The sequence below is a fragment of the Terrapene carolina genome, unplaced genomic scaffold (genome assembly GCF_002925995.2).
Source record: "Terrapene carolina triunguis isolate 2854851 unplaced genomic scaffold, T_m_triunguis-2.0 Scaffold84, whole genome shotgun sequence".
NCBI classification, from domain to species: Eukaryota; Metazoa; Chordata; order Testudines; family Emydidae; genus Terrapene; species Terrapene triunguis.
The window spans coordinates 6,503,740-6,526,165 of NW_020664435.1; the positions used below are offsets into that span (position 1 = coordinate 6,503,740).

The 22,426-nt window shown below is 43.4% G+C and overlaps 1 protein-coding gene across 2 annotated transcripts in view; it reads left to right on the plus strand.

Annotated features, from left to right (window-relative positions):
* NGLY1 (N-glycanase 1) overlaps positions 1-22,426 on the plus strand; it is a 58,956-nt gene that overhangs the window by 15,035 nt on the left and 21,495 nt on the right. For both annotated transcript variants that reach the window (XM_024214552.2, XM_029910973.1), the window contains exon 4: positions 10,893-11,055. In XM_024214552.2, the coding sequence (XP_024070320.1) occupies positions 10,893-11,055 (163 nt within the window). The remainder of the gene's footprint in view (positions 1-10,892; positions 11,056-22,426) is intronic.

A 22,426-nucleotide genomic window follows, 5' to 3' on the forward strand; every position in this document is an offset into this window, starting at 1 on the left:
CTGGGGGAATTTTTGTGTCTCTGTGTATTGTTACAGACATACTTGCTGACAGGTTTTGAAATAAATTACCAAAATAATTGAAACTGGCATGATTATGTAGTGTTATTTAGACAAATAAAATTTGCAGAATTTTAAAATATTGTACGCAGAATTTTAAATTTTTCGGCACAGAATTCCCCTAGGAGTACATACATAGGGGTCTCACTGCTAATGAAAAATGCTAGATTAGCACCACTGTAGAATGCGCTAGTCTCAGAAAAGATTCAGCAGTAGTGTTGCATGCTTCCCTGAGTGTGTTTAACCATATTCTGGAAGGACAGCCTCTGCCATAAGTTTAGTTTTCATGCCCAGACATGAAACCTTAGCTATTGCAGAGGCTCTTCATGTGACCACAAATTTTATATAGTTCCTCATATAACTATCAAATAGTAATCACTTTAGACCAGGAAAAAGTCTATTGGCTGAAAACTGGAGCAACCAAAAATCTGGTCTGGAAAAGCAAAAACTGAATGACTTGCTGCCTGCTGGACAGCCCTTAACTTAATTCTCCCATCTCTCTTTCCTTGTCCTGCTATGCCAAATGGGAGGGCAGGGAATGCTTTTGTCTGCTCAACTACTACTTTGCTAAATTCCTCAGCTAATTACCTTAGAAAAGAAGGTGCTATCAGTGTAGCAGGGTGTAATTGCTGTTAAGTGGTACTTAGCGAAACTGACTGGGGGAGGCCAATTCCCATCTTCATCCATTATATTTATAAAGCACCATTGTGATCATCTAGTCTGACCTCCTTGATAGCACAGGCCTGAATTAATTCCTGTTTAGTTAGATATGCTACTAAAAAAAAAAAAAAATCCTGGGTGCACTCATTAAGTATATGTCAGAGCAGCACCTGCCTCTAGAAGGAAGGAACATACAAGAATCTTCCTTGCATCCAGATGGCAGGTTGGTTTTAGATGACAGGCAGCAGCGACCTGCCATACTCTCCTATATTCACCTCTGAGCTCAATACCAAAAAACTCTCCATCTTTCCTTATTAGAGTAGAAGGTTCACCATACAACACATCTTGGTCCCCTGTCTAGTTAGCTATAACATCACGCTCTGTTTATTACAAGGTACAACGTTCTGAGAACCTAGAACGTTGCCGACAAGCTTTCAGAAATGGAGGCGAGCCAGTGACTAACTCAAGGGTCGGCAACCTTTCAGAAGTGGTGTGCCGAGTCTTCATTTATTCATTCTAATTTAAGGTTTCGCGCGCCAGTAATACATTTTAATGTTTTTAGAAGGTCTCTTTCTATAAGTCTATAATATATAACTAAAACTATTGTTGTATGTAAAGTAAATAAGGTTTTTAAAATGTTTAAGAAGCTTCATTTAAAATTAAATTAAAATGCAGAGCCCCTCAGATTGGTGGCCAGGACCCGGGCAGTGTGAGTGCCACTGAAAAACACTCGCATGCCGCCTTTGGCAAGCGTGCCATAGGTTGCTTACACCTGGACTAACTGAAAACATACATACAATGTCAGACAAGTGGGGCATACACATAGCTTTAAAAAGTGGGAAAGCATTGTATTAGACAACCATACTTGATGAGCAAATACAGGGGAGTCACATCTTACATGGGGGTTAGGTTCTGAAGTCAGCGCGTAAGGCGAAAATTGCGTATAGTCAAACGCTCATTGAATGGAATGGCAGGCGAAATCGCCCGCACTACAGGTATAGTATTTATTTTTCTCTTTTTTTTTTTTGTTTTTGTTTTTTTTGTTCTGCCCAGCGCGTATAGTTAAAATCGCGTAAGTTAAATGCACCTATGATGCAACTCCACTGTAGGTAGTCCATGGACAGCTCAGTTAACAAGCTTTCTTAGCCTGAAAAACACTTGATCACTGCCCATTTAGGCAGTTTTTGACTAGTGAATGGTAAAAGGTTCCATACTTCATTACCAAGCCTCCCATTAGCAAATTCTGTTTACCTTAGCAAGTTGCAGTTTCTTATCTTCATGGTGACAAATTATTAATGCATCTAATCATGCTCAAGGTGTTTTCACAAGTTCAATCTCTATATAACTATTGCATTTCCTATCTTGTGTATCAGTTATGTCCCTGTGCTAAACTGCCTAATGCAGTGGTTTGTTGGCAGACAATTTACCTATTCCAGTTAATTTAGTACATTAAAGGCACTTGTGAAAGAGGACTTATGCTAAAAATGACCATGTGTGCTCTAATTTACCGAATAATCATCAGCCTTAGCAGGAGCCAAGGATGTACTACATACACCAGCAGTGAGACCACAGCTACTGTGTTGAGTCCAGGTCCAAATGCTTTATCACCAGAAAGATGTTAAGTTGGAAAGTATTCAAAGAAAAGCAATTAAAATAAGGGGGGGAAAGTAATTATTTAGAGTGAGTAAACAAGATATGTATAACTTGGTTGGCCAAGTGACTAAGAGGAGAGGAAAATAATCTCCAGATACTGGAAGGATGTAAAGGAATTGTGTAGGAAGGCGCGGGGGGGGGGGAGCTAATTAGTTGTAATGGAATGAATGCAAGCAAATGGAAGTTTAATTTGGATATCAGGAAAAAATTTGTAACCAGGAGATCAATTAGGGCATGTGAGATAGACAAGCAGCCAGTTAGACAATGATCAAGTTCACCTGAGCATTCTTCAGCCACAGCATTTGGTCCTGGCCAGAGAGTATCCTCTACCAGACAAGGGTCTGTGGAAAAAAATCCTCCCTGCTCTGTTTGAAACAGTCTGTCTGAAACATGCTAACCTCAGACCCAGCTGAGTGCTGATCAGAGGAGCATTCCTCAAATCTGCACAAGTGAACTGAAAGTGCTTATGATGTCATCACTCAAATCGGTTTGGCTGCATTAGAAGTATTGAATAAACTGATCCGGTGGCATGGGAGCTACAGGAGGATTGGGGTGGTGGACAGAAGGAGGAATGCTGGAATCCACACATCTCTCTTCTGTGAGAGATGCACATACTGAACTCACAGGAGGTGAATAAAGAAATGCTGAGGTTGCATGACCCAAGATGACAGCATTTGACCTTAACAGTTCTGCTCACTTGTGACACTCTCTCCAAGACCCAATCAACTTCAATAAGAAACAGCATAAAGTCTGATGCCAGCATAGGCAGCAGGTAATAAAATAACTCTGAAAATATGATCATTTTGAGTGAAAAGCAGCAAAAACAGACCATACTAGTGAGAGAGGAGAAAATAGAGCTATGGAGAAAAAAGTCTGCAGCTCCGAGCCCATACAGGGAGTTGCTTCTATAGTCATATAAATCAGTTCCTCTTTATATCCAGCTTAGTGGAAAACAAATGCCATATTGGAGGCTTAGAGAACAGAGGCCATTCAGAGCAGCTAAATTGAGTGGGTTTAAGTGATAGGACAGGTTGATTTGATCCAATATTCACTATTAGGCCTGTGTGAACAGGTGGCCTTCCCACCCATTGCAAGACAGTCAATGTTCCCTATGTAAGGTGAAATCTCACTCTTATCTTATGCAGTCATTTTAGATAGAGTCACTTTCAATTACATTGTTGAACATCATGAGGAGGTATCATAACACAATATTGCCTTGACTTACTAGTGCTTCGTACATGCAGCTTCCCAAAAAATTAAGTTAAGGGAAAAGGCCAACACCACAAACATTGTTTCCTTTTTGATACTGAGATTGATATTACCTACTATTTGCATAGCTGGTATTTTGTCTGCTTAGTGAACTTCTGAGGCTTTCGCATAAGTCTTCCTCATGCTGAAGACAGTTATTCACCTGCCATTGTCTTAAACAATAAGCTGTAAGAATGCTACATTCTTAAAGTCCAGTGGCTCCAGTGTTTGATTGGTAGAACTTGCTAGCCACCAAAAAAAAGCCCCAAAACCATCCTTATTAAAGTCAAAGTTATGTGATCTGAGGTTAGAATGCTCACAAAATTGCTGTCCCGTAGTTCTACTCCAGACCAATCTGATTGGCTGGGAAAGAGAGACAACTGTCCATTGAGACGACCTCTAACCAGTCCCAAATCTGTAGCTATGATGTCATTCCTCCAAGCGACGCCAGGGTGGAGCGGGACGGGGCGGGCTGGGGCCAGGTCACTTGCTGCTGCTGGCACCAGGACCCTGCTAAACCTCCAGGCCGCCCTGGACCTTGTGTCCCCCTGAAGCACGGGGCCCCCCAAAGCGTGGGGCCCGGGGTGGTTGCCCTAGTCCATCCTATGGGGGGGGACAGCTTTGCTTTGACCCATTTTGGGCACCACCAAAAATTATACAAACCTGGCATCCATGGATACAAGTACCTATATTTGAATTGGAACTCTATTTTATCTACATATTTCAAACAGTGAAGCTCAGCAGTTCCTGAGAGGCATACCAGCAATGCACACTATTCTGCCTAAAGGTCAATTGGTTGGCTCAACAACCCACATTATGAAAGAGCCATAATGTACACAATCAATGCTGCATGTTGTGCCAGGAGGAAACAGCACTTTTCCTCAGTTAATTGCAATTGACATCTAATTTGCATATCTTTTTTTGCTGTAATAGTGTAGAACTCTAACTATATTTACACAGTAAAGGAAACATGCTCAGCTGCTACTTGATCTTAAATTACTCAAACTGACACGTGCCTATTAGAATGTCTTGTTTTTAGGTCAAAGTGCAGAGATAGATTTCAGCATTAAATTTCCTTGTCAATTTACAGAGCATGAACGATGCTGAAACTACCACCATGGCACGCCTTCAGGGCTTGACACACTGAGGGGAGAACAAGCTATCTAGCACTCAGAATATGGTACACTAAAATGTCAAAGAGGTTGCAGCATCTCTTGACACTTAAGTCAAAACATTCTGGAATACATCTCTAAATGTAGCCATCCCCAATCAGATGCACTCCAGAAATACTGGTGGCTCACCTGAGACATTCCTGGAGGTTAGAAGTTACTCAAGTTAAGGGACCATCTCTCATGGAGATAATACCTGCTCAAGCTAGCACTTGGTAATAAGACAACTCCTTGAGGCAGCACAATATCTCTCAAGGAATCAAAAACTTTCCCAAGGTCATGAGCTGAGAATCCTTTGGAGACACCAAGAAATTCCTTCAAGATAGCTGATGCCATATGACACCAAATCTCTATGTAAATGGCAAGAATAAGTCATACTCAAAGTCACAGGAAGCTGATCAAAACAAGAGAGAGAGGCCACAGAATGGTTGGAGGAACCAACCGTGCTTCCATATGTTATGGAACGTAAATCTGGCTGCAAGTCATTCAGAACAGACGAAAGCCAATGCAAGATGTCCAACAACTCAAATCCAGATAATCCACTTCAGCACTATTTAATTTTTGCCAGAAGTTTACATCTCAGTCAGTGGAACACTGAATGGCAGCTGAGAATCAGATCTGACTGCACAGGACCTAGAGCTCATTGAATTGCTTTGATAAACTTCTAAATTCCATTCTGCAGGGAGAAACTGCTGCTGCCTATAATGTCGAGGGACTATCCCCTCCAGATTACTTACCAAGAACAATTGAATAAGTGATTGCCCCAAGGAAGTTAATTCTAGTTTTAGCAGTGAGCATAGTGCATACTGTGACAGGACTTCGGAGAGTTTAATGAGTGCTTTGTGAATACTCATACAGTCCAGACATGAGCAATAACATCTGTAATCTAGATACCTTATTAAAGAGTCTTAGCATGTAGTCTGTTGACTTGTCTCCCCATCACAGAAAGGATTAATGCCCCGCCTAGCATCTGTTCAGGCCCTTTTGTCAGAGCACTGTTTATTGGTTGTATTGACAGTCTTTAGCAGATCTCCCAAAAAAGCAGTTCAACTTTTCCCCGACCCACAGGCTTTCCTCCTGGCAGCTCTTCTCCAGTCTAGAAACAGTCTGCTTGGGCATCCCCCAGAACAAGCACCAGCTTGCTTCTATAGTTCTCCTTAACTGAGCTCTTTCAGCCTTTATGGGAATCAGAGGCTCATCAAACTGTCACCTGACTCCTTCCCAGCTGGGTCTGATAACACCTCTACGAGGCCCAAACACCTGTTGTTAAAGAGCCTCTGGCCCCAGATGCTCTGACCTTTGAAGGAGCAAACCATCCTGTTACACAGGACTTTGTTTTAAAGTGAGCCCAATAACTCAGGACAGAATCTTCCTAGGAAACAGCCAGATTGAACAAAATCATTAAGGAGGAGTTAGGACAAACAGGTAATCTCAGAAATATATAATTCTATGTATAGGACACAGAATGAGTTTATAGAAGTTGGATTCTAGCTAGATATGAAAGCCAAAAAGAGAAACAGTAGAACATTGCACTGAAATAAACCATGGAAATAATGACATCAGCTCCCAACATCCAAGAGATGTACTTCATTCAGACCCAATAGTTGGAGGTAATCGGAAGGGATGCTCTTCTGCATCAACATCCACAGCTCCTGGCTGAATGGGCAAAAAGCTTTCATAACTTGATGATATTTTTGATCAGGCAACTACCAGTCTGCATGTATCTAACCAAACTAACAGCAGATTGCCTAATAGAGTAGTACAGATGATGTAACAGCCTTTTTCAGTGGAGGCAGCAGACCCATTTATTTTAGATTAGTAGCTTAAATGTCCCTGTCCACGACCACATTGATGTCTATAAGCCAAGGGACAGTGAGGTTTAATGTATATGAGCGAGTGCTGATGCTGAAATTGTAGATAAGTTGGTCATGCACCAAAACTAACCATGTCCCCCAGGTGAAGGCCATCTATGATGCAGGCCAATAAATTGCTACCCTCTTGAAAGCCCCCTGAAGCATACTGTGCCCTATAATCCTTCCTAAAGGAGGAGCCCTCTGATTCAACCATCATTCCTTCCTGCAGAGCCATAAAAAAGCTATACAAAAGAGGGGAAGGAACAGATGCAGTCTGACAGCAAATGTGAGATAAGGAAGGAGCATCTCAGCAAAGACACCATAGATGTTGAGGCATAAGAACACAAGTCTGAAGTCCAAAAGCATGCTGAAATTAATCATTCAAATATCCATCTCCAGTTTTGTTTTGTTCATTTTTTTTAATGTGAACATTTTTTATTAAATTTATTTATGGGTTATTTATTTGTTTGGCTTTTATTGGAGCTGGGAGAGGAGAAAGGAAGGATGTGAACAGCCACACAAAACATAAGGTTGTTGTGGGGGGAGGAAGGCTAAAGTAGACAGAATAATATGGGAATTGCCACGCAGGCTAATTCAGTGTTGATCCTTCATTGTTAGTAAATGTGCATGGGGGGTAGGGGGAATTAAAGTCTCAAATCTAGCAGCTAGATGGCACCAGCGGAGACCAGCCCCAAGCCATGTTGCCAGTTCTTGAGCCAAAAGAGACAGTTGAAAATGCAATGTTGAGCTTGATAGTCTCCCACCATTACCCCAGTAATCTTCACCCTATCCCACACAACAAATAGATGAAACAGAAGGACATGAGTATCTGTATGCCCTGGTACTTATATGAGTTCTGCATCAACTGATGACTGACACACATACACCCAATCTTGGGATACTCCATAATTTGTGGACCAGGGGGCATAGTGACCAGGTCAGGGGCCCTATCAAAAATGAACACGGTCATGCTCCTTAAGTCCCATTCCTATTTCCTTCATACAGTATGGGAAAATGGACCTCTAATCTGAGCTCTCTCTCAGAAAGGAAGAAGTATGTAAAGCCTATCCATTGTGACTGTGGCAATGGCCATGAACCACTTTTGTCAATGCCAAATCGCTTGCACCTCAGCTCTAGGACTATGCTGGCCTTGCTGTATGCTTTAGTCTTGCTTTTAGAATAACTGTCCAACACCCTTCCCCCTGGTGACAAGAAAGAAAATTAGTAATGTTGTTACTAATGCCTATAATATGCATATCCCTAAGAGTGCAAGTTTGATGAAGTTGGGACATATATTGCTTTTGGGTATTTGTTGGATGAGGAAGTGAAAGCCTTATGGTGTGTTGGAGTCCACTATCAACTGTGTTGTAGGCAATGAAGGTGGCAGAGCATACAAGAGACTTCTACCGTAACTTCTTATATCCATGCTTTTAAGGTTCTAAGTGGCTGGGGTGTGCCCTTAATTGCTACTAAACATTGTTTTGTTAGTTGATTTCCTAGGTTTTTTATATAGGCTTTAGGGTACCTCAGTGGATAGCTGCCAAGAAGCAGGGAGAAAGGGAGCTGCAGCTGCTTGGGAATTGGAAGGAGAAGCTGTGTTGCTAAAGCTGCCCCTGACTATGTTGACCCTCCTGAAGGGTGTGAGAGGCTATGATATGCCTGGAGCATGCTTCTCAACCTTCAAACCTGCCAATATGTGACAACCACCATCGTGATTGACACCAGGGCTGAACTCCAGAGCTAAAAACATGAACGGTTACAGTTTATGCTGAAGAACTAGCCTCTGAAGTTCAGAGCTATCAGACTCAGAGCCTCGGGCATGGAGAGGCACACAACCCACACATTGACTAGTGCATCATACAAGCAAAATGTGTGACAAACAGCTGAAATGTGAAACGTATATTTTGTTGATTCCCACCATAATTTATAGATTGAATTTAAGTACAAAGTTAAAAGAAGTCTTTTCACTGTGTGAACCACACAGTGCCATCTGCCCGTATAAATCAGCAGCAGGCTTTGAACCCCTTGATCTTCAAATTGCTATCTTAGGCCAATTCAGTGGCTAATAATTGCTAGCCACTTTGTGGATTAGTCACTGAATGAGAACTTGACATGTGCTTTCTGAGTGGCTGACACAACTGTTTACTAGTCAGCAGTAGAATATTGGTGATCAGGAATCCTGGATTCTGTACTTGGCTCTGAAAAGTGTAGACCTGGCTTGACATGACTAATTGGACATGGGTGAGGCTTCATTTTTTGGGAGACAGGATTAGGATCAGTAGGCTGAAAGCAGGATGTCTGTACTAGCTAAAATAAGGGGGAACCCCAGGAAACCATTTATAATGGATAAAATAACTAACTAAAATGAGCCTGGAATATAAGATGAGGTAAAGAGTAAATCATGTATGGACAGTGTGTGCTGTACAGGGATTGTTTCCTACAAAGTCAATCCCAAAATATGTGATGCAATGTATAGTAAATGCAATATAATGTATAAATGTATATAAAGAAAGAGGTTTGCAGTGTAACTTTGGATGTGTGGTATGCCCTATACCAGGGGTAGGCAACCTATGGCACGCGTGCCAAAGGCGGCAAGCAAGCTGATTTTCAGTGGCACTCACACTGCCCGGGTCCTGGCCACCGGTCCGTGGGGCTCTGCAGTTTAATTTAATTTTAAATGAAGCTTCTTAAACATTTTAAAAACCTTATTTACTTTACATACAACAATAGTTTAGTTATATATTATAGACTTATAGAAAGAGACCTTCTAAAAACATTCAAATGTATGACTGGCACGCGAAACCTTAAATTAGAGTGAATAAATGAAGTCTCGGCACACCACTTCTGAAAGGTTGCCAACTCCTGCCCTATACCAACCCACTATGCTTGAGTGTGATCATCTCAGCATAGCTTTGCTGTATGCCAACTAAAAATATGAGTGACAGAATCTGAAGTTGAACTAAGTTCTAGGAAAGCCGAGTGGAAGGAGGTTTCAGAGGGAATCCCAACAAGAGGGGAGTGCAATTATAGTGGTTAGAAATTATAGTGGTTAATAACCAAAACTGGTTTAGTCAATCTGCTACAGTGAACAAACTGAGGGTGGGAGATCTGGGATTAGAATCCAGGTCTCCTGAGTTTCATTCCAGCACTCAGGGTCTTATAACAAGAAGTGCTCAGAAGCCTTAACAATAGGCATCACTACTTCCAATAAAGGTTTTTTCAGCAGCTCTTTGCTGGTTGTGACTTGCATGGAAATACAAAGAACAGTTAGCTTTAAACTCTTGGTCTCCTCCTTCCTAGTTCAGGGAATTATCCCCTTGGTTATAGAGGTATGCTAACTCACTCTCTTTCACTGCATTATTTGTGCTGTGGCTGCTATGTTGTCAAATTCAGCAGCTTCAGCTTGACACATACATTTTCCATTATGGCTAAAAAGCTATAAAACGCTCTCTAGTCAAGCACAGCTATGTATAACTGGTACTCTGGGAATCAGCACGTGAGGAGCAACAATGTGCACAAAGGACAGATCCCACAATCTGAGTATTTTAGATTCCTTGGAAAGGGCATACAAAGAAAAGTGAGACAATCCAGTTAAAAATTGCCAAAAGGGTTATTTTTGAGTTCTTACTTCTCTCTGTATCCAGGGCCAGCTCTAGGCACCAGCAAAATAAGCTGGTGCTTGGGGCGGCACATTTTTAGGGGCGGCATGGACGGCGCCAGAATGCCGCCCCTAAAAATGTGCCCCAGCCGCCCTAGCTCACCTCCGGTGCCGCTCGCGCGCCGCTGCCACTCGGAGTCTCCCCCTCCCTCCCAGGTTTGAGAGCCTGGGGGGAGGAGGCAGGGAAGGGGCGGAGTTGAGGCGGGGCCGGGGGTGGGGTAATTAAAAAACGGGGGAGGGGGGAGGGGGCGGCCAAAATTGTTTTTGCCTTGGGCGGCAAAAATCCTAGAGCCGGCCCTGTCTGTATCTAGTCCATTTTTCAATCAAACCATCATGAAAAATTCAAATAGTGCTCAAAGTTTACATTCTGTGTTTTAATTTTAGCCATGTTATTCATATTTTTACAGTTTAAAACTCCTTTTAACTGAAATCTGTAATGCAACCTTAACTATGGAGTCATGATCAGAAACTCTATAATAAATATACAAACAAGCTTACACATTAATGAACCAAGACCAGATGTTTTGAAATCATCCAATTACTAGAAAATGGTTTGCATAGATTGTAATAATACCTATATTTTTTCCATATTAGGAGGCTGAAACAATCTTCTTTAAAACCCTTCAATCAAACTTTCAGCATGTGCAAGTGTATGAGAACCAGTCTCTTCAGAAGAAAGCATTGGCTTCTATTCCAGTCCAAGCATTGAAAGAGAGAGCTCAAGAAAAGTTAGCACAAGCCAAAAAAGTGGATGAAGGTATTAGTTCTGACAATTTATGAGACACTAAAAATATTAGGTTAAACATTTGGGCATAATGTGCATGTTTATAGACTAGGATTGTCGTCATATTTTTGTGAGTTCAGAGTACTAGTTTTAAACTACACTAGTATTCAGAATGTATGTAGTATGCCATGTTATTCTATTAGTTTATCATCTTTGTCAAAAAAGAAAAGGGCTTGGAGAATTAATGCTAATTCTCAGTTTAGGTTTGTTTTCTCTGTTTACAATCATATTAGATGAAATTTTGAGGCTCACATTTCTTCTGTCCTTTAGATTAACCTGTTGAGTACCAGCACATCTTATGGATTCAAAATTCATGTGTGCACAGGGCTGAAGCAAAGTCTGTATTCTGTACAGATGGGGCTTTGAGAGGTTTCATAAATTCAGTTCAGCTGAACCATTTCTTAAATTTATTAACCCTCTGTCCTGTCTTCCATTCTCATCTGTCCTCTCCTCATCCTCTGTTCACTGATATCTTAAATTTTGTATTTTCTCTTCCTTTACATGCTTTTCTTTTATGTCCATCTGCTGTCCATCTGTTCATGGCTGGGGAAGGAGGTGGGATGAGAGAGCAAAGGAAATTTACAGTACTTGAATCCAGATTTCTGAACTAGCAGCAAATAGCATTGGAGGCAGCAGGATTCTGTACATATTGCTTAGCTGCTTGCATCTGGAGTTTAATGAAGATAATAAATGTTTGTTTTTAAGGAAAGGCAAAGCAATTTAAATCGTTGATTAAAATCACTGTTTATTTTTTTTAAATCATTGATTCAGGTCATCTTGAGACCGTGTAAAATTAATTTGAAAACTTGTTCTATTTTAACTTTACTTTAAAATGTATAATGAACTAAATTACAAATGCTGTTTCTTTTTAAAACACCACTTTTGGTAGTCTGTCTTTTCTAAATTTTATAGAAATACAATAGGCAAAAACCAAAATAATGGAAGTTAAGGCCTTGATCCTGAAAACAAGTATGTGACTTCATTCACATGAATAATCCTTTTGATTACATGCCTAAAGTGAAGCGCATGCATGTGTTTGCAGCATCAGAATCTAAAACTGTATTTTTAATAAAAACTACTCTTTGTGGCATAAAATCTTTGTCACTGCAAAACAAAACTGCTTCAGTTTTAACAGTGAAAAGTTAGACTTTCAAGATGTTAAGAAATTTATTTTGAATTTTTATGCACACAAGCCAAAAAATTCCAAAAAAAAAAAAGGAGTGTAAAATTAGCCTTCCATACCCAGATTTAGGCACCAAAAGGTGGGATTTTCAAAAGTACCATAGTGACTTATGTTCCTAAGTCCTATTGACTTCAAACTGTATACCCTGATGGAAGAGTATCAGAGAATTTCAGCTTTCTTTACTTGTGGAAGTTTAGTATATTACAAGGTTATGTTGGTTACAAATACATAGGGCCCTACCAAATTCATGGCCACGAAAAATGCATCACGGACTGTAAAATCTGGTCTCCCCCCCATGAAATCTGGTCTTTTGTGTGCTTTTATCCTATACTATAGATTTCACGGGGGAGACCAGTGTTTCTCATATAGGAGGTCCTGACCCAAAAGGGAGTTGCAGGGGGGGGTCACAGTATTGCCACCCTTACTTCTGCATTGCCTTCAGAGCAACCGGAGAGCGGCAGATGTTGGCCAGGCACCCAGCTCTGAAGGCAGCACTGCCAGCAGCAGTGCAGACGTAAGCGTGGCAATACCATACCATACCATGCCATCCTTACTTCTGCACTGCTGCTGGCGGCAGTTCTACCTTCAGAGCTGGGCTCGCGGCCAGCAGCCGCTGCTCTCCAGCTGCCCAGCTCTGAAGGCCGCAAAGCCACCAGCAGCAGTGCAGAAGTAAGGGTAGCAGTACCATAATCCCCCCTACATAACCTTGCGACCCTCCCCCCCACAACTCATTTTTGGGACCCCTAAAATTACACCATGAAATTTCAGATTTAAATCCTATGAGCGTGAAATTGATCAAAGTGGAGCGTGAATTTGGTATGGCCCTACAAATACAGGATGGGGTATTCGCTTATAAGTCTTATGTGTGAGATTGTGTTCTCATAATAATATTACTAAAATGTTTTCACTGAGCATTTAAAGTATGGAATTACCTAAAAGAAAGAAATCACTAAGTAAAATATGAAATTCTTCTAACAATTAGGAAACTAAAGAAATTACTACAAAACATCCGCTATAGCAATTTGAAACTAAAATGGAGGGAAAGAACTAACTAGTAACATGTAAACAATAAATATTATTTAACTTTAAACAGTTGATTTAAACCAAAAAATTGATGTTTTTGATATTTTTTTAAAATAATGATTTTTATCCACTCTGCTTTAAGGGGGATGGGGCTTGTATTCATGTGATCCCAGCTTCTACAGCTGAAGTGTCCAAAGCAGCACTCAAGGTTTCAGACCTTGCACCTTAAACTCAGGTGTAAAAGAATATGGGGAAAAAGTTGCCATTTGTTAGGCAATGACAACTTAAAAGCAGAGGTAGTGTGTTAACTTTAATTTTAAAAGCTGTATGGAAAGACAGACTCCATTGAGAATGGGCTGTATGGAAGGGAGTAGCTACTGTTGCTGAGAAATAATCTACCCTTCCTGTTTCCTTGTAAATCTGTCACTGTTGTATTAAGACAGCCACCTGGAGAAATTACCATTGCTGTCGGAGAACAGTTATTACAGGCAGATCCAAAAAACCTTTGGGATTTTGAAGAAGAAGTAAAAGTCATAGGCATTTTGGCTCATAAAGACTACTCTGATAAAGTTATGGTCATTTGAACAAGAGATTACAATGCTTGTCTTTATCCTCATTGGCCACCGGCATTAGCAATGTAAATTGACCAGAATTGTGCATACTTTTAACTTCTGTGATATCTGGGTATTTTCAAACAATCATTTCTTGTTGAAACAGATCATATTTGTCATTATTTTTATGCAGGATTTACTTTATGAACTCAGAGAACAATATTTATGTAATAGTAGCAATTTTCTTTCCATAGAGGGGCATCATTATATTCACCACTAACCAACAGAAAGAAAAATTGTCCTTCGATTGAAATTACCTCATTTAGTTTCTGGCAAACAGCTCAGAGAAAAGGTAGCAGTAAAATAGACTCAAAGCATATCCAGTATATAAGCAGTAGATGCTAATTCAGTTGAATCATTTATGGAACATTTTTAATTTGTATAATGCTAAAAAGGTCCAGTATCCTGTCTTCCATTAGTGGCCAGTGCCAGGTGCCCCAGAGGGGATGAACAGAACAGGTAATCATCAAGTGATCCATCCCTGTCACCCATTCCCAGCTTCTGGCAAACAGAGGTTAGGGACACCATCCCTGCCCATCCTGGCTAATAGCCACTGATGGACCTATCCTCCATGAATTTATCTAGTTCTTTTTTGAACCCTGTTATAGTCTTGGCCTTCACAACATCCTCTGGCAAGAAGTTCCACAGGTTGACTGTGCGTTGTGTGAAGAAATACTTCCTTTTGTTTGTTTTAAATCTGCTGCATATTAATTACATTTGGTGACCCCTAGTTCTCGTGTTATGAGAAGGAGTAAATAACACTTCCATATTTATTTCTCCACACCAGTCATGATTTTATAGACTTCTATCATATCTCCCCTTAGTCGTCTCTTTTCCAAGCTGAAAAGTCCCAATCTTATTAATCTCTCCTCATATGGAACTGTTCCATACCTCTAATCATTTTTGTTTCCCTTTTCTGAACCTTTTCCAATTTCAATATATCTTTTTGAGATGGGGCAACCACATCTGCATGCAGTATTCAGGATGTGGGTGTACCATGGATTCATATAGAGGCAATATGATATTTTCTGTCTTATTATCTATCCCTTTCTTAATGATTCATACAATCATAGAAGATTAGGGTTGGAAGAGACCTCAGGAGGTCATCTAGTCCAACCCCCTGCTCAAAGCAGGACCAACACCAACTAAATCATCCCAGCCAGGGCTTTGTCAAGCCGGGCCTTAAAAACCTCTAAGGATGGAGGTTCTGCCACCTCCATAGGTAACCCATTCCAGTGCTTCACCACCCTCCTAGTGAAATAGTTTTTCCTAATATCCAACCTAGACCTCCCCCACTGCAACTTGAGACCATTGCTCCTTGTTCTGTCATCTGCCACCCCTGAGAACAGCCGAGCTCCATCCTCTTTGGAACCCCCTTCAGGTAGTTGAAAGCAGCTATCAAATCCCCCCTCACTCTTCTCTTCTGCAGACTAAATAAGCACAGTTCCCTCAGCCTCTCCTCATAAGTCATGTGCTCCAACCCCCTAATCATTTTTGTTGCCCTCCGCTGGACTCTTTCCAATTTGTCCACCTCCTTTCTGTAGTGGGGGGCCCAAAACTGGACGCAATACTCCAGATGTGGCCTCACCAGTGCCGAATTGAGGGGAATAATCACTTCCCTTGATCTTCTGGCAATGCTCCTACTAATGCAGCCCAATATGCTGTTAGCCGTCTTGGCAACAAGGGCACACTGTTGACTCAGTGGCGTAGCCAGGTGGAGGGAAGAGGGGGAGTGGGGGGAAAAAAGGCGCCACCCGCTGCGGCGCTTTTACTGACGGGGCAGTGCTCCAGGTCTTTGGCGTCACCTCGGCGGCGGGACCTTCACTCGCTCCGCGGGTCTTCGGCGGCATTTCGGCGATGAAGCTTCAGTGCCACCGAAGACACCCGAAGCAAGTGAAGGTCCCGGAGCGCCGCCCCGTCAGTAAAAGCGCCGCAGCGGGTGGCGCCTTTTTTCCCCCCCGCTCCCGGGTGAGTAAAATTAAAAAGGCGCCACTTGTGCTCGGTGCGGGAGCGGCCGCTCCCCTGTTCCCCCCCCACCTACAGTACTGTGTTGACTCAGATCCGGCTTCTCATCCACTGTAATCCCCAGGTCCTTTTCTGCAGGACTGCCACTTAGCCAGTTGGTCCCCAACCTGCAGCAGTGCATGGGATTCTTCCATTCTAAGTGCAGGACTTTGAACTTGTCCTTGTTGAACCTCATCAGATTTCTTTTAGCCCAATCCTCCAGTTTGTCTGGGTCACTCTGGACCCTATCCCTACCCTCCAGCATATCTACCTCTCCCCCCAGCTTAGTGTCATCCGCAAACTTGGTGAGGGTGCAATCTATCCCATCATCCAGATCATTAATGAAGATGTTGAACAAAACCAGACCCAGGACCAACCCCTGGGGCACTCCACTCGATACCAGCTGCCAACTAGACATCGAGCCATTGATCACTACCCGTTGAGCCTGACAATCTAGCCAGCTTTCTATCCACCTTATAGTCCATTCATCCAAATCCATACTTCTTTAACTTGCTGGCAAGAATACTGTGGGAGACGGAATCAAAAGCTTTGCTAAAGTCAAGGTATATCACGTCCACCGTTTTACCCATATTCACAGAGCCCGTTATCTCATCATAGAAGGCAATCAGGTTGGTCAGGCATGACTTGCTCTTGGTGAATCCATGTTGACTGTTCCTGATCACCTTCCTCTCCTCCAAGTGCTTTGAAATGGATTCCTTGAGGACCTGCTCCAGGATTTTTCCAGGGAGTGAGGTGAGGCTGACCGGTCTGTAGTTCCCCAGATTATTATTCTTCCCTTTTTTAAAGATGGGCACTATATTTGCCTTTTTCCAATCATCCAGGATCTCCCCCGATTGCCACGAGTTTTCAAAGATCGGGGTATGGAAATTGTATGGCGGGCCATGAATTCTTACAACATTGGGGGAGTGGTGTGGGAGGGGGGAAGGCTCCGGCTGGGGGTGCGGGCTATGGGGTGGGGCTGGGGATGAGGGCGTTGGGGTGAAGGAGGATGCTCCAGGCTGGGACCGAGGGGTTCAGAGGGTGGGTGGGGGATCAGTGCTGGGGCAGAGGACTAGGGTACGGGGAGGGGGGGTGAGGGCTCCAGCTGGAGGTGCGGGCTCTGGGGTGGGGCTGGGGATGAGGGGTTTGGTGCGTAGGAGGGTGTTCCAGGCTGGGACTGAGGGGTTCGGAGGGTGGGAGAGGTATCAGGGCTGGGGCAGGGGGTTGGGATACGTGGTGGGGGGTGTGAAGGCTCCAACTGGGGGTGCGGGCTCTGGGGTGGGGCTGGGGATGAGGTGTTTGAGGTGCAAGAGGGTGCTCCGGGCTGGGACCAAGGGGTTCAGAGGGCGGGAGGGGGATCAGGGCAGAGGATTGGGGCGCAGGGGGGCCTCGGGTGCAGGCTCCAGCCGGCGCTTACCTCAAGCAGCTCTTGGAAGCGTGTCCCCCGTCCGGCTCCTATGCGGAGGCGCAGCCCAGCGGCTCTACGCATTGCCTTGTCTGCAGGGGCTGCTCCCACAGCTCCCATTGGCTGGGAACCACGGCCAATGGGAGCTGTGGGGGCGGCGCCTGCGGATGGGGCAGCACGCAGAGCTCCCTGGCCGTTCTTCCACGTACTATGTAGGAGCCGGAGGGAGGTCACGCCGGCTGCTTCCCGGAAGCTGCGCTAGAGTGCCAGAGTTGGGCAAGCCCCTGACCTCGCTCCCTGACGGGAGCTGAGAGCCAGATTAAAAGGTCCGATGGTCTGGATGTGGCCCGCGGCCCGTAGTTTGCCCACCCCTGCCTTAACCAGGAGGCTGCTCACCTCCTCCCCATACTGTGCTGCCCAGTGCAGCAGTCTGGGAGCTGACCTTGTCTGTGAAGATGGAGGCAAAAAAAGCATTGAGTACTTCAGCTTTTTCCACATCATCTGTCACTAGGTTGCTTCCCCCATTCAGTAAGGGTCCCACATTTTCCCTGACCTTCTTCTTGTTGCTAACATACCTGTAGAAACCCTTCTTGTTACCCTTCACATCCCTTGCTAGCTGCAACTCCAATTGTGATTACACCCCGGCATGCTCGAGCAATATTTTTATACTTCTTCCTAGTCATCTGTCCAAGTTGCCATTTCTTGTAAGCTTCCCTTTTGTGTTTTAGGGCACGTCTTCACTACCCGCCGATCCGGCGGGTAGCAATCGGTCTATCGGGGATCGACTTACCGCGTCTAATGAAATTGCGATAAAATCGATCCCTGATGGCTCTACCGTCGACTCCGGAAATCCACCGCGGCAAGAGGCGGTAGCGGAGTCGACGGCGGCGCGGCAGCGGTCGACTTGCCGCCGTCCTCACAGCCAGGTAAGTCGACCTAAAATACGCCACTTCAGCTACGCTATTCACGTAGCTGAAGTTGCGTATCTTAGGTCGACCCCCGGCTGTAGTGTAGACCTAGCCTAAGATCACTCTGTTAAGCCAAGCTGGTCGCCTGCCATCTTTGCTATTCTTTCTGCACCTCAGGGTGGTTTGATCCTGCGCTCTCAATAGGCCGTCTTTAAAATAAAGCCAGCTCTTCTGGACTCCTTTCCCCCTCATATTAGCCTTCCAGGGGATCCTGCCCATCAGTTCCCTGACGGAGTCAAAGTCTGCTTTTCTGAAGTTCAAGGTCTATTTTGCTGCTCTTCTTTCTTCCTTCCCAATATTCTGTTAGCTTTTTTGATGGCCGTTGCACACAGAGTGGATGTTTTCAGAGAACTACAATATGCATTACTTTGCATTTATCAACATTAAATTTCATCTGCCATTTTGTTGCCCAGTCACCCAGTTTGGTGAGATCCCTTTGTAGCTCTTTGCAGTCTGCTTTGGACTTAACTATCTTCAGTAGTTTTATATGATATGTAAATTTTGTCACCTCACTGTTTACCCCTTTTCCAGAGCATTTAGAATATGTTGAATAGTACTGGTCCCAGTACAGACCGCTAGGGGACACTATTATTTACCTCTCTCCATTCTGAAAACTGACCATTTATTCCTACCCTTTGTTTCCTATCTTTTAACCAGTTGCCAATCCATGAGAGGACCTTCCCTCTTATCCCCTGATAGCTTACTTTGCTTAAGAGCTTTTGGTAAGGGACCTTGTCAAAGGCTTTCTGAAAATCTAAGTACACTATATCCACTGGATGCCCATTGGCCAAATGCTTGAAGACCCTCTCAAAGAATTCTAGTAGATTGGTGAGGCATGATTTCCCTTTACAAAAACCCTGTTGACTCTTCCCCAACAATTATGTTCCCCTATGTGTCTGACAATTCTGTCCTTTACTATAGATTCAATCAATTTGCCTGGTACTGAAGTCAGGCTTACTGGCCTGTAATTGCCAAGATCACCTCTGGAGCCCTTTTTAAAAGTTGGCATCACATTCGCTATCCTCCAGTCATTTGGTACAGAAGCTGATTTAAATGATAGGTTACAAACTACAGTTAGTAGTTCTGCAATTTCACATTTGAGTTTCTTCAGAACTCTTGGGTGAATACCATCTGGTCCTGGTGACTTATTACTGTTTAATTTATCAATTTGTTCCAAAACCTCCTCTAATGACACCTCAATCTGGGACAGTTCCTCAGATTTGTCACCTAAAAAGAATGGCTTAAGTTTGGGAATCCTCAGCTGTGAAGACCGATGCCAAGAATTCATTTAGTTTCTCAGCAATGGCCTTATCATCCTTGAGTGCTCCTTCAGCATCTCGATCGTCCGGTGGCCCCACTGATTGTTTAGCAGGCTTCCTGCTTCTGATGTACTTAAAAAATTTGTTGCTATTACTTTGAGTTTTTGGCTAGCTGTTCTTCAAATTCTTTTTTGGTCTTCCTAATTATATTTTTACACTTCACTTGCCAGAGTTTATGCTCCTTCCTATTTTCCTCACTAGGATTTAACTTCCACTTTTTAATGGATGCTTTTTTGCCTTTCACTGCTTCTTTTACTTTGTTGTTTAGTCACAGTGGCACTTTTCTGGTTCTCTTACTATGTTTTTTAATTTGGGGTATACATTTAAGTTGAGCCTCTATTATGGTGTTTTTAAAAAGTTTTCATGCAGCTTGCAGGGATTTCACTTTTGGCACTGTACCTTTTAATTTCTGTTTAACTAACTTTACCGCCACAGGGATATTACATTTAATTATATTATGGTCATTATTACCAAGCAGTCCAGCTATATACACCTCTTGGACCAGATCCTGTGCTCCACTTAGGACTAAATCAAGAATTGGCTCTCCTCTTGTGGGTTCCAGGACTAGCTGCTCAAAGAAGCAGTCATTTAAGGTGTCAAGAAACTTCATCTCTGCATCCTGTCCTGAGGTGACATGTACCCAGTCAATATGGGGATAGGTGAAATCCCCCATTATTACTGAGCTTTTTATTTTTATAGCCTCTCTAATCTCCCTGAACATTTCACAGTCACTGTCACCATCTTGGTCAGGCGGTTGGTAGTATATCCCTACTGCTGTATTCTTATTATTCGAGCATGGAATTACTATCTATATAGATTCTATCGTACATTCTATGGTACAGTTTGTTTCATTTAAGGTTTTTACTTTATTTGATTCTACGCTTTCTTTCACATATAGTGCCACTCCCCCACCAGCACAGCCTGTTCTGACCTTTCAATATATTTTGTACCCTGGTATTACTGTGTCCCATTGATTATCCAGGGTTGTGAGTTCAATCCTTGAGGAGGCCACTTAGGGATCTGGGGCAAAAAAATCTGTCTGGGGATTGGTCCTGCTTTGAGCAGGGGGTTGGACTAGATGACCTCCTGAGGTCCCTTCCAACACTGATATTCTATGATTCTATGATTCTCATTCCACCAAGTTTCTGGGATGCCTATTATATCAATATCCTCATTTAGTATGAATCACTCTAGTTCATCAACATGGATCATCTCTGCACACCACATCTTTTTTTCAGAATGTTGAAAATAGGGTGCAACTTTGGTTTTGTATAGCATCTTTGTTATAAAAATATCACATTACAGTTAGTCCAATTTGTAAATGCAAACAAGCAAACAGATAAAATATTGTATAGGCATTAACGTCTGTGACTGTGATGTGATCTAGGTTATGAAGGAGCAAATGTCAGATTTATGGAGAACATTTGTGAATGGGGGACAGAGGAAGACTCGGCATAGTATTCAAAATATTTTTAAGTTAAAGGTGGTGAGGAATCAGAACAAAGAAGAGATGGGTCTCAAAATTGGATTTTAAAAATCAGTCAATTAGGTGCAATGAGGCTGTTCCAGATGATAGATATCAACAGTAGGAGAGAAGGCTCTAACACCTGCTGCAAATAGACAGAAAAACAGGACAGAAGACTCTGTTATTCAAGCATAGGGGAACTGGCTGGACAATAGAAAGATATGGGGCCAGACAGCAAATTTCTAGTTTGGATAAGTTGAACTGAAAGGACACATTTGCTTAAGAATGAATTATGAATGAACTCAAAACTTTGTTCACAAACCTTAATTATTGGAAAATATGCACAGTGCTGTACAACTTATAAAAGTCTGTTCGTACTAAACATATTTGGCACATTTTTTTGCCCACTAGCTTCTGGTAAACAAAAAAACCTTTGGGATTTAGGAGTTAAAACAATTGTTATTCGTTGCTTAAAAGCTATTCTTCTTCAAGTGATTGTTCATGTCCATTCCAAGCAGGTGTGTGCGCGCCACGTGCACGCCAGCCGGAAGGTTTTCCCCTAGCAGCGTCCGTAGGGTCGGCCTGGGCGCCCCCTGGAATGGCGCCTTCCTGGCACCCAATATAGGGCCCCGCCGACCCTCCACCCCCTCAGTTCCTTCTTAGCGCCAGTGACGGCTAGCTGGAACTTTTCTCGCTCTCGCAGCAAGCGCCTTAGCAGTGTCTGATAGATCTTAGTTGTATATAGTTCTCAGTTTGTTAATAGTTGTTTCCCTATAGTTATAGTTAGTTGGTTGTTAGGACGTTTCATTCCCCCTCCTCGGGTATGCCCAGGTCTCCGGGGTTTAAGCTCTGCGAGGCCTGTGGCAAGTTTATGCCCAAGAGTGATCCTCACTCTTCCTGCCTGCGGTGCCTTGGTGAGAGTCACCAGAAGGAGAAGTGCCGCATTTGCAAGGGTTTCCGCCCCAGAACGCTTAAAGACTGAGAGCAGAGACTAAAACTCCTGCTAATGGAGGCGGCGTTGCGGCCACAGTCCAACCCAGGACCCACTGATCCGGCACCGAGCACCTCCTCCTCGGTGCGCAGCGCTCCGGCACCAACGGCGCACAAAATGGGCCCGGCTAAAGACTCTAAAGCCCACCGCACCGCCACGGGTCTGCCTCAATACGGCACCGCTCACCATCTCTGGTGCCAGTAAAAAAGAAGAGGCCAGTGATGTGCCGCTCACCCCTCCCGAAACGTAAAGAATCGGTGGCATCCACAAGCAGATTGGGACAGACCGCTCCTCCTTGCTCCCGCCCAGTGTTTCGTTGACTCCTGCCCCGGCCGGGGTCCAGTCGAGTCCAAACCAAACCCCTCCCCACCCCCC